Here is a 17,887-nt window from a genome sequence, read left to right on the forward strand (position 1 = left end):
ATGCAGAATGCAGTGATGCTGCTTGTGTTATGATCAAGAAGGAAATACTGTATATGAGAAACTATAAAACCAGCAGAATCGAGGACAATGGAGCAGTAGGTGCAGGCCATTTCGTAAGTACATCTATTGCAAATACAGCTGGGCAGGTGGATCTCCTGCACCCTTTCATTTCTGAGAACCAGCCTTGCTGTAAATCTACAGGGCAGCCCAGGTCACATCCTGTTGCTATTGGGTTCAGCCCTTAACTTCCCCTTATGAACCTTAGTGAGTCTCAGAAAAGTGGCTGCTGTGCTAGGAGAGAAACCTGCACCCATGGACGGAGCGCTTGTTCCATTGACTTATTAGCATATTAGGAGAATGAAGGGCCATATTTTGAGATGTTCAGGCATGAAGCCAAGTAAGCTATTCTGTCCAGGCATCAATCTGATCATCAGAACTCAACAGAAGTTGTCTATGAGAGAGACACCTCTCCTTGGAGAGGAGGCAATATACCTATGCTTGAAGGTAAGGGGATAAAGTTTATGGAAAAAGGTGAGTGGGGAGATTGCTTCGGCTCCTCAGTGATGCTACGTGAAGGGGATTTGTGGCGCCTTGTGTTCAGACTTCCCTTCCGGGGGGACCACTCCTGTGAGTAGTGAAGTAATCACACCTATTGAGTCCTTAGCTTCTCTGCTGAGGATGTCAGCACGGCAGCCAAACTGCACCAGTTGCGGTGGAGGATTTTGTAATGTTGACACCTGTTCAGAAGACCTGTACTGACCCTTCCCCAGCACAGCTCATTTCTCTGAGGCCACAAAACAACCATCAGGTAGAAATGTCCTCCCGGTTGGTACAAACCTGGGCTGGACTCTAATGGTGAGATATAGATGAAATAGGCACATTTGCCCCTTTCCAGACACTGAAGCCTTTTAGTCTCTTCTTGGATCATTAGATTTTTTGGTGACCAATTGCCAGGTCACATCACTTAAGTAAAAGAGCTGTTTTTAAAAATGCACTTGAAGCTCCCCATGGTGCTGTCTATTGGCTGCCTCTATGCTCACCCAAACTGCAGGGCGGGCAGATGAAAACCCTCATCTCTGGAGATAGTCGAATTTCATGAACTATTTCACCCCAGCTATCTCCATATGGCATCTGACACATCCTCCCCGCCTCCTCCCTCCCCCTCCCCCCCGCACCGAGAGAGGAACCTCAGGGAAAAGCAACCTAGAGAAATTAATGATGTGATCACTCCAGCTAAGCATCTTAGCACTGGACCAGCAAGTCCCTTTGATGGATGCGGATGGCCTGCGTTGCATTTCATGGATGGGTGAGGGGAGCAAGCTGCACTCATAATTCCCTTTAGGGACCAATGAGTCACTCTGTAACTATCTGAAAAATATGTCTGCTAGTTTCCAATAGACTGTGTTTTCTTTCACAATGTTCATCTCCTCTCCAGTCAGTGATGGTTATTTCCTGTGTGCTCCATGGGGGATAAGTTTTTCCATCTCATTTAAGGGTAAGAGCACAGAGTTTTCTTTTCTTTTTCCAATTCGCTAAATGGAAGGGAGGAAGAAATATTTACACTGGACTAGAAGTTTAACTTATAATGTAGATTTTTATAGCCAGTTGGGTCTGTGACACTGAACACTCTTTTCTGTCTTGATGATCTTCCACCTGATTAAGGAACATAGACTGTATTTTACAAAATGAAATAAAACAGAGGTTAGGATATGTTCTGACATTCTTTTTCTCTTAGGTCTGTGACCAAATGGCTTGATTCTGATCTCACTCCAGTTTTACACTGGTGTATCTCTACTGAATTCAGTAGAACCTGTGTTAGAAAATCTTCATTCAAATTATGAATGGCTGTTCGACCGTGTTCCTGTCCTTTATTAATTATTTGTTAATAGGGTTTTTTCATACAAATTTTTGGGGGGTTGGCTGTTCCTCGTGCAAATATCTGTATTTACACGCATACAAAATTATCCATCATTTTTTGTTATTTATAATTCATTATTCTGTTTTAAAACTTCCAATCATCCAATCAGGGAGCTGACGCAATACCATGTCGCAGAGGTGACCAATCACACAGCCCAATTAACAGATGACTAGCAAATATTGAAGGTGATCAGTACTCAAGTAATCCATTTGTTCCAAGTTGTTCATCCAAACTAATAACAAATACATTTGCAGAAATCTGAATTGGTTCATGACTGAGTCATTTGAAAAAGGGGAATAACTTCATCAGATCATTTATTCATAATGAATAATTCAACTAGCTCTAATATATTTAAGAGCACTATTTTATTATTTCCATGCTGATACTCTATAAATCTGACAAAAACATGAACTAGGGGAAAGATGCAGTATCCACTGAAAAAGTTGAAAAGCTGGTGCTTAGGTTGTTTGATGAGACAGTGAATTGAAAGCTCTTACCAAGTACAAATGTAACCCCTAGCATTTCTTATGCATGAAACAACTAAAAATCATCCCACAGAGGTGAATTGCCAAAGCTTATATCATCAGATCATACCCTTCCCCACCCTCCGAAAAGCAGCAAGCAAAACGGGGATAAAATTATAGAAATTTTAAGTATGTAACTTTCAAGATCAAAGTGCTTGCAAGGACGTCTTGCAACTTATTCAGCACGGGGTGTAGTTTCATTTCTCCAGCCCCTATCATCTGCTCAACCTTGGCGGTAGTTCAAAGAAAAGAAAAGAAAAAAGGAAAAAGAGGGAAGAAATATGTTCCATATGAGGACAATATAAAGTTCACTTTGGAGCTGTGATCTGAGCACTCCTCCTGGGCTTCCAACCCAAGATCTTCATTCTTTGGCCATCAGGGACGTACCTTGCCTATGATATTGCACTTGTTAGAATGCTTCAGTTGAAGATCAGCAATTGACCAGCTATTCTTTAAGGTATGTGATGCTATTTCAGCTTTGGGGGTGTCATCTCTATAGTGTAGTAATATGCCTATGCCTATGCCTGTGAATATGGCTAGGTCCATTCCTTGCTGGCTTAATTCTTCCTGACACTGTCTTTCTTAAACTTCGCTTTCTTCAGATTTTCATGTCGCCCTTTTATTATACCAGGGATTTATTCTTTGCCTGTTCAGTCAGGAGGAGGCAGTCGCTATGAAGATCCTAGGGGCACTGGTGACTTTGTTGCTCCTGGGGGAAGCAGTGTCTCAAAGCAAACGTAATTCCAAAGCTCACATGAAGACTCTTGCCCAGAATTGAAAGGGCCCTAACCCCAGTGGGGAACTGGAGCACACTGCTGGTGAGGAAGACGTCTCTGTGGGAGTTCTTCCTCCTATGGAAGATGCCTTGGCACCACAGCTGAGAAGCACCTCACTTGCTTCTTGGCATGCTCAGAAGGCATCCAAGGACATGAAACTTTTCTTTCTGAAGAACCCCCTGGTCACCTGCAATGATGGGACAACAGCTGGGTAATGATCACATCAGAACTCTCCTGCTTTTCACAAACAGTGTAACAGGAAAAAATAGTCTGATGTGTGTTTACTTTCCTTCTCCACCATTTGCAGGTATTACTTAAGGGAGCACAAAGGGAGCAAGAGATGGATCATATTCTTAGAAGGTACAGTAGGAAATGACAATGCACTAATGAGGCAAGGAATTGTGAAGAAAAGTTGGGCTTGATTCTGAACGCACATTCATCGATCAGTGTAACTCCAGTAATTTCAGTGGAGTTACTTCTGATTTACACCAGTGTGAGATGAGAATAAAGACCCAGCTTTTAGAGTGTCAAGAATCAAAGATGACATTGACTGAATGGTATAGTCAAAAATAAATTTTAATTCAATCAGATGAGATATGAAGATTTTAAGACAATCTTCTTGCTCCCATTCAGGTGGCTGGTGCTGTTATAATAAAGAAACATGTGATACCAGATATAAAAATATCCGTCGCTTAATGAGCTCATCTGAGTGGCCTCAAACAAAGAAAGGTACTCACTGCAATTGCTGTATTATTCCTTCTTTCACATGGCTCTGTGAAAAGATAAGGGGATGGATTCTGCTCTCAACTAAACAGCTGCAAGTCTGGAATGACTCCACGGAAGTGAGTGGAGTTACTCTGGGTTTATGCTGACTCTGAGCAGAGAGGAAAATCAGGCTTTATGTTCCTGACCGTGATTTCAGAATGTAACTCCTATAATTGTGATACATAAGGACTATATTTCCATTGGAAGCCGGTAAAGAATCCTCCTTGTGGGAAGGCCTGTGAAGAAGCCTTCATGACAGAGGTTAGGTTTTAGGCGGGATTTGAAGGAGGAGAGGGAGTGTGTTTTCAGCAGGTCAGGTATGGGCATGTTCCAAGCACAAGGGGGAGGAGAGGGAGGCATAAAAGAAGGCCAAAAACTGAGTGGAAGAAGGAGACAAAGTGTTTGATCCTGCCAGCTGCTGAGCACTATGGCAAAACACTTCAACACCGGCTTCACTTTAAGGTTGTGAGTGGGTCTGTTGAGGTACAGTAAGATGGTATTACGCGCATGCTTAAGTGCTTTCCTGGCTCGGGTCAGAGTGTGCAGCCAAAGGGAGCAGATAGGAGAAATGCTGGAGAGAAGCATAAGGAATAGGCAGAAGTTGTGAGAAGAGTGATGGAGCCTGAACTTTATGTGGAATGAGAGGGACGGCCTCGGAATACTTGGTCCTGCCTCAGTACAGGGGGATGGACTAGATGGCCTATTGAGGTCCCTTCCAGCACTATGCTTCTGTGATTCTAGAGGGAGAGGATGACATGGGTGGGTGACAGCCTGGGAAGAAGGTGAGACAGGAGGGGAAACTGTGAGATCCTTACAGGGATTATGCCTGGCTCTCGAAGCTGAGAAAGCTGCTGCTCTTGGTCTGGTTTTCTGAGACCGTGTCTCGTACAACATGTCTCTTTTGTGTTGTGTGTCTGTGACTCTAGGGACAGGCATTGTGTCTGCCCAGATGGAGGAGAACCCTCACTGGTGGAACGCCAATGCAGTGTAAGGACCTTCCCAGGCACTGTACTACCACTTACATTTCACAGCAGCTCCTGGCCAGTTACTACTCTGACTGCTCATTACAAATAACACCGAGTGACACCTACTGTGCTCTCTGGGTAACTGTGTGGCTCCTCTTGAAAGGACTGCGAGGTGCTAAAGTAAGGAGGGTTGGAGCTGCCACAGCTGGAGGGTGGGGTTATGTAGTGACTCACTTTCGTGTAATCTAATCTCGCATCACTCATGGGGCAAAGCCATGGATCAGTGGTTCTCAGCCTTTTCCATACAGGGACCCCCTTGCCATCTAGCTAGGATCTAGTCAAGACCCCTCTCTCATTTAGCAACATGGAAAAGGCAAAGTGGTAGTGACTCCCTCATGCTTATTTGTACCTGTATGCTGGGAACCTCTGTCCAAAATAATCCCAATGCTGAGTAGGTGATGTGGTGGGAAAAGAGTAGGAGTTTCTCCGGTCTATTCAGGTGCTTTCTGATGACCATAACTGTGTGCCTTTCCTTTGCTACCTCTGCCTAGGTTTGTACCTTACTGCTCGAGTGATATCTGGAGTGGATCTTTGCCCAAGTCACAGCAAGGTAGGCAGTTATATTTATGCCGCTCCCCAATTCTAGTAGATCCTTTGACACAGTCAGTGTTAACTCAGACTTTTTCTTCTAGCAGACTATGCCTTCATGGGATCGCTAATTATCCAGGAGGTGATTAAAGACCTGGTTCCTAAGGGAATTAAGCAAGCTAAAGTGGTCCTGCTTGCTGGGGCGAGGTAAGGATGGGCCTAGAGCTGTGAGAGTGCCAAAGTGAGAAGTTCTCAAAACCCTTCTTAGTAGTGTCGTTAACTGCTTGTGCTTCTGTGGTACTCCAAGGCCCTAACCGAGAGCAGGGCCCCTTTGTGCTAGGCACTGAACAAACACATGGTAAGAGACAAGAGCTTACAATCTAAATAGACCAGACAGACAGGAAACAGAGGTACAAAGAGTTGAAGTGACTTGCCTGAGGTCACACAGCAGATCAGTGGCAGAGGTGGGAATAGAACGTAGTCTCCAGAGTCGTGGACCAGCGCCCTGCCCACTGGACAACACTATCTTTCGGAGCACACTACCATTGCAAACATGCTCTGTACTAAATCTTGGGCTAGCAAGGCCTCAGTTGAATCTGTCGAGGAAGGTTGCTTTTACTTATTTCTCATATAAAAATGACAACAGGTGACACAGTAATGCTCCAAACCACTACAACTTACAGCCGCAGTCGATTCCGGAGTACTGCGCTGGCTCCATACTGCAGTGTTTTCTGTGTAAGGGATGTGCTCTGTATTGAGTGGCCCCATTGCTCTCGGGGCCTGCTCCACAGTCCACTGAAGTCGATGCAAAGACTGAAAAGCTGCGGCACTTGAAACTGGAGCAGGGGCCTGATTGTTGAAATCAATGGGAGGCAGGGCACATTCAGGCCATTAGAACCCAATCACAGTGGGCACTGACGGCTCTTGGTCTCTGCAGAGAGGTTATGGAGTGAATGGGCACGAAGCCTTAGATAGTCCTTTTTGCCCAAGTCTGTAGCACGTTGACAAGGCCGTGTGGGGAAGCTGGAGCCACTGCTGCCTAGGCAGCATCCGTTCTGCAGAGGAGCAAAGGGTGCTGGTGTCCAGGGCTGTCTATTGAGGGCTAGACAGTTTTAGCAAAACTAACTAAATAAAAGCAGAGGGAATAAAGGAGGCAACACCTGCACCTCCCTTGGCTTTCCAGTTAACTTCAAATATTTCTGTCCAAAAGCCCTTTGTTCCCACGCCATCTCTGGTGAGAACAGTTAGCAGCAGGTGAGATTACAATGATAGTGGGCTTTAAAGTGACTACAATGCACTGCTTCCATTGCCTGTATTTGCCACAGAAAGTGCTGGCAAAGAGTGCCGGAAACACAAGCAGGGCTCCGTCTGGGGTCCCAGATAACTGATGCCTTTCTTCTCTTCAGTGCTGGTGGGACTGGTGTGCTACTGAACCTGGAGAGGGTGGTGGCCCTTCTGGAGGAGCTGGAGGCTGAGGCAGTCCAGGTCAGAGGACTTGTTGACTCTGGCTGGTTCCTGGACATTAAACATCCAAGGCAATCTGATTGTTCAGATGCTGCCTCTTGTGCCCCAGTGGGTGCAATCAAGAAAGGACTCAGGTACTTGAGACTGTGGGTTGTAACCTTGGGGTGTTTTTTGCTATGTCTGCAAAATTTGTGCCCGTAAAATGATTCAAATATGAGTTCTTGCACCTCTGGCTACCTGATCTGCACCTTCGGTCTGGTAGTGAGGGGCACAAGCACTTGGACTGGCACCTGGAATTAAACTGTGCATGTAAATCTTGCAGCTTCATCTTGCAACCCCAAAAGGGAAAATAACCTGCTGCAAATGTACCTCTCTGTGAAGCTCTTATAGATAAGTTGATCATTATCATGAACTGAAAGTTACCCGGCTTTACTGGCCATCACAGCACTTTCAGGAAGAAAACAGGCATTGCTATGTTCAAAAGAAGAGAGCTTCCCTCGGACTGAACAATATGCCATGTATTCCTTATGCTGGATGTATTGTATTCTTCTCACACGAACAATTGGTTTTAGACACATAGCTTTTATTTTATCTTTTTTTTTTAAACATATTAGTTTAAGGTAACACCACCTTTCTCTTTCCCACTGTTTTCTGGCCATGGCTTTTTAGGATGTGGAATGGAATCCTTCCAGAAAAATGTAAACAGCAGTTCAAGAGAGTTAACGAGTGGCAATGCTTCCTTGGATATAGGTTGTATTCATCCTTGAAATGTAAGTTCATCTTCTCTCAGCGTTTGACTCTGATCCTGCACTGACTTTAATTGGGGCTGGATTCTCAGAGGTGCTCAGCATCTAGCAGCTCCCATGATGCATAGTGGGAGTTGAACATTTCTGAAGCTCTTTGGGGCTGGGACCATATTTTTGTTCTGGGTTTGTACAGTGCCTAGAACAATGAGAGTCTGGTCTATGAATGGGCTCCTGGGCACTAGCGTAATCAGCATTTGCCTCTAGCTACTGGTGTTTTTTGGGAGCTGCAGGATCTGGCCCTGTATGCTAATGTCAATTACTGACTTAATCTACAATTTTCTAGGGTGCCTTTCTTTCTTTTGCAGCTCCAGTTTTTGTGGTTCAGTGGCTGTTCGATGAGGAGCAGCTGAAATTAGAAAATATCCATCTTGGAAGTCAGCTCCTAACAGAAAATCAGTGGAACTACCTACAAAACCTTGGGCGAGAACTTAGGAACTCATTGCGTGATGTCCCGTCAGTATTATGCTACTTTGTGTTGAATAAATACCAAAGGTTGACCATCACAGGGGGGCAACTGAAGACAGAATTTGGTGTTATAAAATAAAATGAGGTTACATATGCTCACCATCTAATACACTCCTGCTAATTACTGAGCCTGCAGAAATGTAACATTCGTTTGATGAGCTAATCTGTGCATCAACTGTTAGCATTCCATGATAGTGTTACAACTGAATAGTAACTGACAACCACTGGACTACTTGTGCCATAAGACTTGTCTACATGATGGGGTAATACATTCTATGGGGGTGTGATTTCTAAAGTACATTGACGTGTTGTCCATTAATTGATCTGTAGACCCTTCTGGTGCACTTTAACCTTTAGTGCACACCAGCAGTGTCTACATGGACCAATTCATGCCCAACATGTTAATGTGCTTTAAAAAGCACACCCCCATGGAGCACATTACCCCACTGTGTAGACAAGACCTAAAAAAGTACTACTCAAAGGGGCCGATCCTCAGCTAGTGTAAATAGTGCAGGGTTCAAATAGTTTAGGGTTCAAAAAAGAACTAGATAAGTTCATGGAGGATAAGTCCATCAATGGCTATTAGCCAGGATGGGCCGGGATGGTGTCTCTAGCCTCTGTTTGCCAGAAGCTGGGAATGGGCGACAGGGGATGGATCACTTGATGATTGCCTGTTCTGTTCATTCCCTCTAGGGCACCTGGCATTGGCCACTGTCAGAAGACAGGATACTGGGGTAGATGGACCTTTGATCAGACCCAGTATGGCCGTTCTTATGTTCTTATGTAGTTCTAGTTTCACAGAGCTCTGACAATTTACACCAGATGAGAACCTGGCTCTCTGTGACCAAGGTTATCACAGTCCTGTTCACAGAAGTCAATGGCAGTGGGCTGGTCCCTTTAAAGTCCTATATAAATATAGGAAAGGATGTTTTCCCTAGGATGTGCAGAGGGTATTTTGTGTCACTTGTCCGTCACTTGTCTGTGTTTCCCTTTCCCACAGAGCTGTGTTTGCACCTGCATGCCTGTCTCACACGCTGATTACAAAAAGGTGAGCAAAGATGCCTTCTTCATTTCCTTGCCCTACTAGATGTCACCTAAGTGGATTAAATGTCTGTTCATCTTTCAAGTATTAGGTCATGTTAGTTCTCAGCGTGACTCTGTCTAACAAATATTGTCTGGCTACACACATCTTCAGCGCTTCCCTCAGTCTGCTGCCCCTTTATGTGCTGCCTGCAGGAATCTCATTGCTTAGGTAGATTTCTGCAGCTGTTTAGCAAAATGAAACAAATCAGTGCTGAGGCATTACAATCCTGCAAATTCTTATGGCTGGGCTAGTGCTTATGGTCATGATAGTCCAATTACTCCAATGGGACTACTCAAGTATTAAGTGCTGTGCCTAATTGTGGTTGCAGGTTTGGGCTCCAAGTTAATATTCCTATTAATATGAATTATTTAATAATAATCGGCGAAGGAAAATCAGAACAAGAAGTCTCTCTCTTGAGCTAGCCCCATCTCTATTGATTATTTGTCAATGTAATCACTTTTCAGTAATCATCTTCCTCCTCTTCTTATATTGTAGCTACTGGCTGGGATTTCAAGTGAAGGGCATTTCTTTGGCCAGAGCCTTGCAGTGCTGGGAGAAGAGCCTTCAAGACAGCAATAAAGCCCCAAAGATCTCCATGAGAAGTTGTCCCTTCCATCTGATTGATAACTGTCCATGGCCCCATTGCAACCCCACCTGCTCAGTTCTGCATGACCACGGCACCGGCCAAGAAGTCAACTTCATGCAGACTTCATTCAGGATGCGACTTGATGTCCACAGGAAAGCTCAGGAGCTCAAATCAGACCCCAGTCAACTGGGAATGCTCAGCAATGGTGGCTAATGCATAAGCTTGACATCCCTGTGGGTTAATTGTAGCTCAGTGTCAAACAATGCTGAGGCTGAGCAAAAGTCAAGGGTTTCCGTAGAGTTTAGGCACGTATGGGGATGTTCGTGTTCTGCCAGTCACCTGGTTGTAATGACTGATGTTTATGTCAATCTTACCTTGCACTGCTGCTGTTTCAATCATGTGAACTCATAGCCTCATTTTTACTCCACTGCATCTGACATAAGCCGCAGTACGGTTTGGAGGCCGCTACACATTTTAGGGGTTTTTTTTTGGGGGGGGGGGGGGGCAAACAGGGATGATTGTTGAACAATCTTCATTCACTTCCCTTTACACTCTGACTGAATACCACCAGATGACTGGGGGATTAGCTGAGTCGAGTCTTCATTTTGCATGATAACCTAAGAAAGTCTGATTTCCTGTTTTTATTTTAACTCCATTTGCTGCCTATTAATAAAATGAAGACTATGAACAAAATATTGATCAAGCTTTGAAGGGCTTTGACTCATTATGATGAATTACTCTCAGTCAGACTGATCCCTCGTGTAGAAAAGCCCAGGAAAGCGGGTCGTTCAGACTGTGCAGTTTCTCCACTCTGTTCCCCCACGTTGGCCAATCAAGGAAGGAGGTTTGCCTTCTTGTGAAATGAACACGGGACTCCCCCCACAGATGCAGAGAGCCACACAGAGTGGGGATGATGCACACAAGGCCACCAAGGCTTTTCACATGGAAGCTTTGTATCTCTACACTGGCTCTGGGTGATTGCATGGTGGGATGCTCTATCCCTCTACCCCAGCTCCTGGACTGCACAGCTTTATTTGCGCCATACTCCCAGGACTTGCCCTGGAAACCCTCCCTAACAATAAGTGTGTGTGGGCTCATAACACAGAGGGGCTTTGTAACAAAATAAATGCAGCCAGAGGCTACTACGATACAGGTGTGTCTTACTGAAGCTCCTTCCTCAGTAACTTTTGTGTAACGCACACACCTGGGTGTGGTGTTCTGTCCTATCGACTGGCACCAAGACCACTTAAAGAGATAGATAAAATGAGTTTGCTTTACAGCCTTAGCTAACAGGGAGTTGGCTTTTAGCTCATGTGGTAGAGACTCATGCACAAAGAGCTCAAGAGGTCCCTGCTTCGATACCGGGGTCTGTCAGCGTTACATTCGCATCCCTCTTAACTTTTCCCAGTGCAGGATTTCCCTCTAATAAGAACTTTTTGCCAAGCACGCCTTTCTGAGCTTGGCCCTTTAAATTTGTTAGAGCCAACCAGCTGCAGCCCCACAGTGGCCATTTTGCAAATGGCTGTTGATTGCTGTAGCATCATCTCTTCTAGCTGGTCAGTGCTCTGGGTTCCTGTTGAGTTGTTCCTCCAGTTCTTTCTTGTTCCTGAGAAGAATGGCACTTCATTACAGATGCATCAGATCTCTCACAGATTCCTTGTGGGGCTTTGATGATGGGGAGAATAATGGCCTATCCCCATCCCTGCTACTGGCCTTTCCCCTTCTGAGCTGGGGAAGCTCTTGTATTTCTGTACTCTAACCTCCCAGCCACTTTTAACTGTTTAGTGTTGTATGTGCCAGGGTCACATTAATGCCATTGACTTTCTAGGCCCATTTATTCCACCAAAATTAATGCAACAGATCCTGGGAGCGGGCTAACCTGTGTGTAGCTCTTGGGGTGAGATCTGGCTCTCTGCATGTTTTGCCGAGTGTGTAATTTGTGCCAGGGCTTGACAGGGCTAAGCCCTGGCACCTCTAGGCTTTGCACCTCTGGGCTTGCTGCATCAGTTATGAAAATAAAAAAACCTACTTGAGCTCCAGCACCCCTTGCATTACAAATTGAGCTTGGGTTTCACCCCAGGGTTTGTTTAAAGTTGGGTGCTTTATGTCTGCGGGATCATGGTTAAAACCTTTGGAGAAGAATCTTACAATAGTTCAGTTTTGTTATTAACACTGAATGACTTATTTGGTGAGGCATTGCTCCCTAGTTGTTAACTCACCAGGTTATTTATTGTAAGATGCTCAGTCAAATTGCATTAGACTGTTCACACTTTTGACTTACAGTATTTCACATTTTCTCCTGCAAGTTGCTGAGTGCCCCTTACAGGGAGTACAGTGACTTCCACGCCTGTTGACTCCAGTTAGGAGCTGAGGATGTGCAGTACCTTTCAGGACTGGGCCCTTACTGATGCAGTCAGATTTCATGAGCCATTACTGTGAGTGAGGTTTCCCAGATGGGAGAAAGTTTCTTATATAAACTAAATGCTATCTGCTCCACTGGAATGAGTGAAATTCATATGGCTGTTTAGAGGTCCTTTATTTATGCATGTTTAAGATGTTATAATTTTGATATTTAAGCAGATATTAATGGTGTGTACTCCAGTGTAGAATGTTTGATGTTAAGAGAAACCATCAAAGGGTTGGTTTGTACCAGATTATCAGGAAAGATTCGTTCTGATGGACGGCCATGCCAAAGACTGTGTGACCCTACAGATTATTATATAGTTAAGGGCCGCAGTTTCTAGAAGTGGTGAAAGTGTCCCATTGGGGAACAAAAATGGGCACAAAGCCTAGGCTCACACTCAAGGGGTTTCCAAAGGGGTGTGTTAAAAGCACCCCAGACTGCCTGCACCTGGACTGCAGGGATGGAGCTGGTTACTCCCCAGGGATTTTCATGAGTGCAGGCTGTCTCTGAGACAATTGAGCAGAACTCAGACCCCATGCCCTTGCCCCCGCAAGCAGCCACACCAGACCAAGGGGCAATAGAAAGTCATAACTTTACACTGTTTTTTAAAACACATCTGGGAAAAGTTGGGGCTCCATCTGTATGGCAAGGTAGAAGGAACTCCACTCCCCCTGGTGGGTCATCGGCCGCAGGAATCAGACCTAAGGCCTCTGTGGTCACTGTCATAGGCTGTAGAGTCTTGTCAACCTGTGTATGTGACCCAGCTACTGCTAGACAGGGACAGAGCACTGCACTAGGTGGGTGTGGGTTACATAAAAGTCCAAATTACACGCGGTCCAAACCACCAGACAGACAGACACACAGATGAGGGCTCCCTAGAAAACACTTCCGCCACTGGGGGCTGTCCAGATGGCTTGGACCTAGCAGAATGAGTGTTTCCATATGTCCTGAGCAAGGGAGCACAGGACAGAGGCATTAATGAGGACACATAGCATAGCTTCCTCCCCAAACATCCCCAAGGAAATTCATTTACCTCCCCAGCTGCCCCCAGCCTTCCCCTTCCCCATGTGGAGCCACAAATCCCCAAAGGTCCATGGGAGGAAGGAGGGCAGGGGGGAAAGTGCTGGGCATTGTGTGGGGGAGTGATGCGGTATCTATGCACTGGGGCCAGGACTGTACCACTGCCAAAGATGGCACCTAGAAGGGAATACATGGAGAAAACAGTTAGCTTAGCAACCGTGAAGAACCGTGAGCGGGGAAATAAGAACCAGGAGGGGGAGACAAACACAGCACCCATTTTTTGTAGAAAAATTTCCCTACAGGCTTGAACAGTGCCGCCTAGAGATGCTGGTGCCCACCCCAGTGTGCCCTGGGGCACTATGCCCAGAGGCGGGTAGGCAGCTGCCAACTCCTGGCTCATTGCTCTGATAGACCTTTACATGAGAGGGTGTTGCTGGGGGTGCAGGGCTCAAGGCTCCTTGTGAAGGACAGGCCGTAGGAGGCAGGCTATGGGAGAAACCGGTCATGCGAGGAGGAGCCTGTTTACCCGCCAGACCCCTGGCAATATACAGTGACCCCAGGAGCTGGGCAAGGCAGTACCATGAAGAGCCCCAGTTCCTGAGATGTGTGAGCAGGCACCTTCAAGGGCCAGTGCATGGACAGTATGAAGCCGTGTGGATAGGGTCCCAAAGGGGTAGCAACAGTGAGATGCTTGCTAATCTGGGGCTGCCTGGGGCTGAGTCCTGTACCTTTGAGGGTGAGCTGCAATGTTTTAAAATGTTACACTGGCTTCAAGGGCCCTCCAGCTTCCCCTGGGACCCAGGGAAGCTAGTGTAACCCCAAATGATTGTCATGCCCTCAGGATGCCCGACAGATCCCCTGATGGTATTGGTCTTGTTTTGAATCCTGCATGACGGTATTTGAATGTGAACAGTGGAAACTCCCCTAAATTCTCTCCAGTGTGGTCTAGTGGGCCGGGCTCCGAACTAAGGCTCAAGAAACTTATGTTCTATTCCTGGCCCTGCCATTGCCATGCTGCTGGGTGACCTTAGGCAAGTCAGTCATCTCTGTGCCTCAGTTTCCCCACTTGTGAAATGGGGATAATGTCTTTGTAAAATGCTTGGAAATCTACAGGTAAAAGATGGTATCCACATTTAAGTGGTGGTGTTATCTAGTTCATCCTGGATTGGTCCACCATCCAGAATGGGTGTGTCAATGTCTCACGCCCCCTGAGGGTGCCCTTCTTCTTTTGTTTTTTCTTGGCTTTCCCAGTCCCACTGCTATGTTCAGAATCATCCCCATGTCTCTGCTCCTGCCTAGCATCTCCTGCCCTTGATGTATGAGCCATGCCGCTGAGTGTTGTTCTTGAACTGGGGTTTTACATGGGTTTGTCAGCATCTGAGGCTGCTTCCCTATTATGTAATAACCGAAGTTGCTACCCCTCTTAATGCTCCTGTGACTCCGCTGTACAAGTGAGTTTATTTGTAATTGACTAATGCATAAAGACATTTCTAGCCCATAGGAACAAGCTGGGCTACAGTAAAAGCATGACTGGCCTATACCAGTTGTGCATTTGAAGCCAGTTAGCAGTGCTGTATAAGCACAAAGCCTGGGGCTTGATGGCCAGTGCTACACTATTGTTTGGTCTCTCCAAGTGAGACTTGCTAACTGTGCCAGCAGACAAGCTCTGTGAGCAGAGCGACTGGAGAGTGGTGCCCAAGCTGGACAGAGTGAAGACTTTCCACCAGACGGCGCTCCCCTCTTGGCAAATAGACTTCACGTCTCACAACTGCTGTGTGAGAAGAAAACCATGCAGTGCACAGGGCTGAGTGGTGGTGTTGACTTCTGGAGAGATCCTGTGATGATAATACACTGACACTTCTTTGAAGGAGCACGGGGTGGTGGGGAGGAGATAACTGGTGTCTGGATTTGCCTGTGGTTGGCCTCTCTCTCTGGGGAGCCTGACTCTGGCATGTATGATGACTGTCCTGTCTGGCGTAACTGGTCAAGGATTTTACATTTCACTGCCTCATTCACAAGCTCCAGTGATCTCCCAAAGCCACATGGTCATGTTCCCAGTGTTAGTGCCACTACTGTGGTTATTTGCCTCTTAGTGATAACACCAACGAGCCACTTATTCTCCTGGGCTCACGTGAACATTCATGCAGCCCAATCCTCCCAGGACTGAGCAGAGTGGGGCATGCTCAGAGCATATCATGAGAGAGCAAGAGCTCAGCTTCTTTTGTGGCACAATGAACCACAGGCCCCAGACTGTGCAGTGACCCCTCCGTGGGGAAGAACAGGGGGGGTGCATGGCGAGGAATGAGACTAAAGGAACATGCATCATGCTCCTTTCCCAGTGCTCACAGAAGTATTGGGAAACTTTAATACTAGATTCAGGCTCTTAATATTTCTGTGTTCAGCTGCTCGCCCTCCCTCCCAAGGCCATTTTGCTTGTGTGTCATCAGACGTGGAGACATAGGTGGCCAGGAGTCAGTGTGGAAGCACAGGGCCTTCATACAGGCCCTATAGACTATATAGACTTCATGGCATCCTTGAGATCTGAGGGCATAATGGAAGAATTTGCAGGAGACCCAAGGAGCATGACTTCCTGGCATTTCTCTCTTCCACTCCTCCCTCAGACTCTCTCCCAGGGGTTTTCCCATGGGGAGAGAGTGATCTGGCCCAGAAGAATGATGATAATTGTTAGTAATGATAGCAGAGCTGGGATGATCTTATGATGCATTACAAACTGCTAATAGCTTGTTCCTCGCAGCGTGTGTTCTGTCTGACTTTGTGTGCTTTATTTTGATGAAGTCTCATCTTTTCAGTCTACTGCTGCAGCCTATTAGCCTGGCACAAAGCTCCAGCTCAAATCTAATGGCCAGTCTAATGGTACAAAGCAAAGTTAAAAGACACAGCTATTCTAATGAGCAGCACTTTCCTAGTTGCTTCCAATTCTGTAACACAGTGTCCTCCAAGGCAGATGAGAAGCAGCTTATTGCTGTTACAATCTGCTGCTCTGCCATCCCTGCTACAGCCAAGATGGAAGTTAACAGAAGGTTGCAGTGTTGGTGAAACCAGTGAAAACTCACATCTCAAAGTTTGTGTGGTAAGAGTGACTTTTTTCTCTACTCGCCTTGAATTTATTTTTCAAAGTTGAAGGCAGTTTTTGTCGTGGTTAAGGTGACAACACTCCTTGAAGAGCGGTTTGATTTGCATAAATAGTGAGATAAATTCACAAATGTGCGTGCATTGAATTTTTATGTGTGCTAGTGAAAATGATGACCCTCTGCCCTGGAGTAAATATTGTACTTGTGGATACTTGGGAAGGCGGAGCGTGTGTTTGTGTGGGGAGCCAGTCCCTGGTGACTGGGACTCTCCTTAGACCAATCCTCCCTGAAGAATAGCCTGGGGTCAGTTCAGGCTGGGGAAGGAGTATATCTGGTGGTTAGAACAGAGGGAATCTTGGCTTTTACTCCAAACTCTGCCACTGATTCATTCTCTAATCTGTGTGAAATCACAAATTCTTGACCACCGGCAATACAAAATAACAGCACTGTCACGAGAACCCTGCCCCCAGATTCAAACCGCTCTTTTCCATTCTGGCTGGCCACTAATCCCTCCTGACCATGAGAGAGCTCTGACATCAGAGGGCACAACACTGTGAGGAACTGTGTGCCCTCCATTCCCACCGATTTCATGAATGTGACACACTGCTGAACATCTTTGACATGTGACCATGATTCCTCAGACTCCAGACTCCACAGGGAGTGAAGGTCATAAAGCACCTCATAGGATTGGGCCCCGAAACCACATCAACGAGAGAATAATTTATCTGTCATTAGCAGCATTGTCAATTGAAAGGAAACTGTCATTGCCAGAAATGGTTGTGATGAAAACCAAATGCATCCCAGACGCACAGGCTTGGAATAGGCATGGGTGCTCTGTGGATTCATGCTGCCCCAGGCAACAGGTTCCAGTGAAACCTCCCATCCATGTCAGGGCTGCTTTTCACTCTTGTTCCCCCGTTTCTCAGCAGGGAGGTTAATGCACAGCTGCATGGGGCTGTGAGCACGGACTAGCCCAAAGGATATGAGTGTTTGTCATCCCTGGGTCCTCTTGCACAAGAATATCTTGTGATTTCAGCACAGCAGTAGAGTAGTGGTTTCTATGCACATAGGAGCAATGAGGGTCAGTCAGCTGAGAATCATGGTCATGGGTGTATGGGAGTAACACATGGTAGCTGGGGAGCATCATATTCCTGTGTGGATGGGCGTAACCTGGAATTTCAACACATAGGACTGAACCAGACTCTTTAACCCATCAGATGTAGCAACTTTCAGATGTAGCAATCTTGCTTTTTTCCTTCTTCCTTTCTCTCACCTACATTAAACTTCCAGTGGTGTTCTCAGCTACATATGGCATTCAAAGACACCGGCTCTCGTCCTTTAACCAGCTCTGCCCTTAAAACCGTTCCTGGCATAGTAACGTCCATTGGCGTGGTGATTTGTTTGACATTTCCATATCAGCAAAAGCCCTA

At 46.1% G+C, this 17,887-nt stretch overlaps 1 protein-coding gene across 1 annotated transcript; it reads left to right on the forward strand.

The window, feature by feature from the left end:
- Positions 1 to 3,108: 3,108 nt before the first annotated feature.
- On the forward strand, positions 3,109 to 10,381 carry LOC140917873 (palmitoleoyl-protein carboxylesterase notum2). The gene is given in 11 exon segments (XM_073361401.2): positions 3,109 to 3,429; positions 3,526 to 3,578; positions 3,852 to 3,947; positions 4,910 to 4,970; positions 5,500 to 5,558; positions 5,641 to 5,743; positions 6,943 to 7,134; positions 7,670 to 7,770; positions 8,112 to 8,259; positions 9,272 to 9,319; positions 9,851 to 10,381. Coding segments are annotated over 11 exon segments (1,479 nt in total). The 5' UTR covers positions 3,109 to 3,115; the 3' UTR covers positions 10,155 to 10,381.
- The last annotated feature ends 7,506 nt before the right edge of the window (positions 10,382 to 17,887 follow it).

Source organism: Lepidochelys kempii, chromosome 10 (genome assembly GCF_965140285.1).
Source record: "Lepidochelys kempii isolate rLepKem1 chromosome 10, rLepKem1.hap1, whole genome shotgun sequence".
NCBI classification, from domain to species: Eukaryota; Metazoa; Chordata; order Testudines; family Cheloniidae; genus Lepidochelys; species Lepidochelys kempii.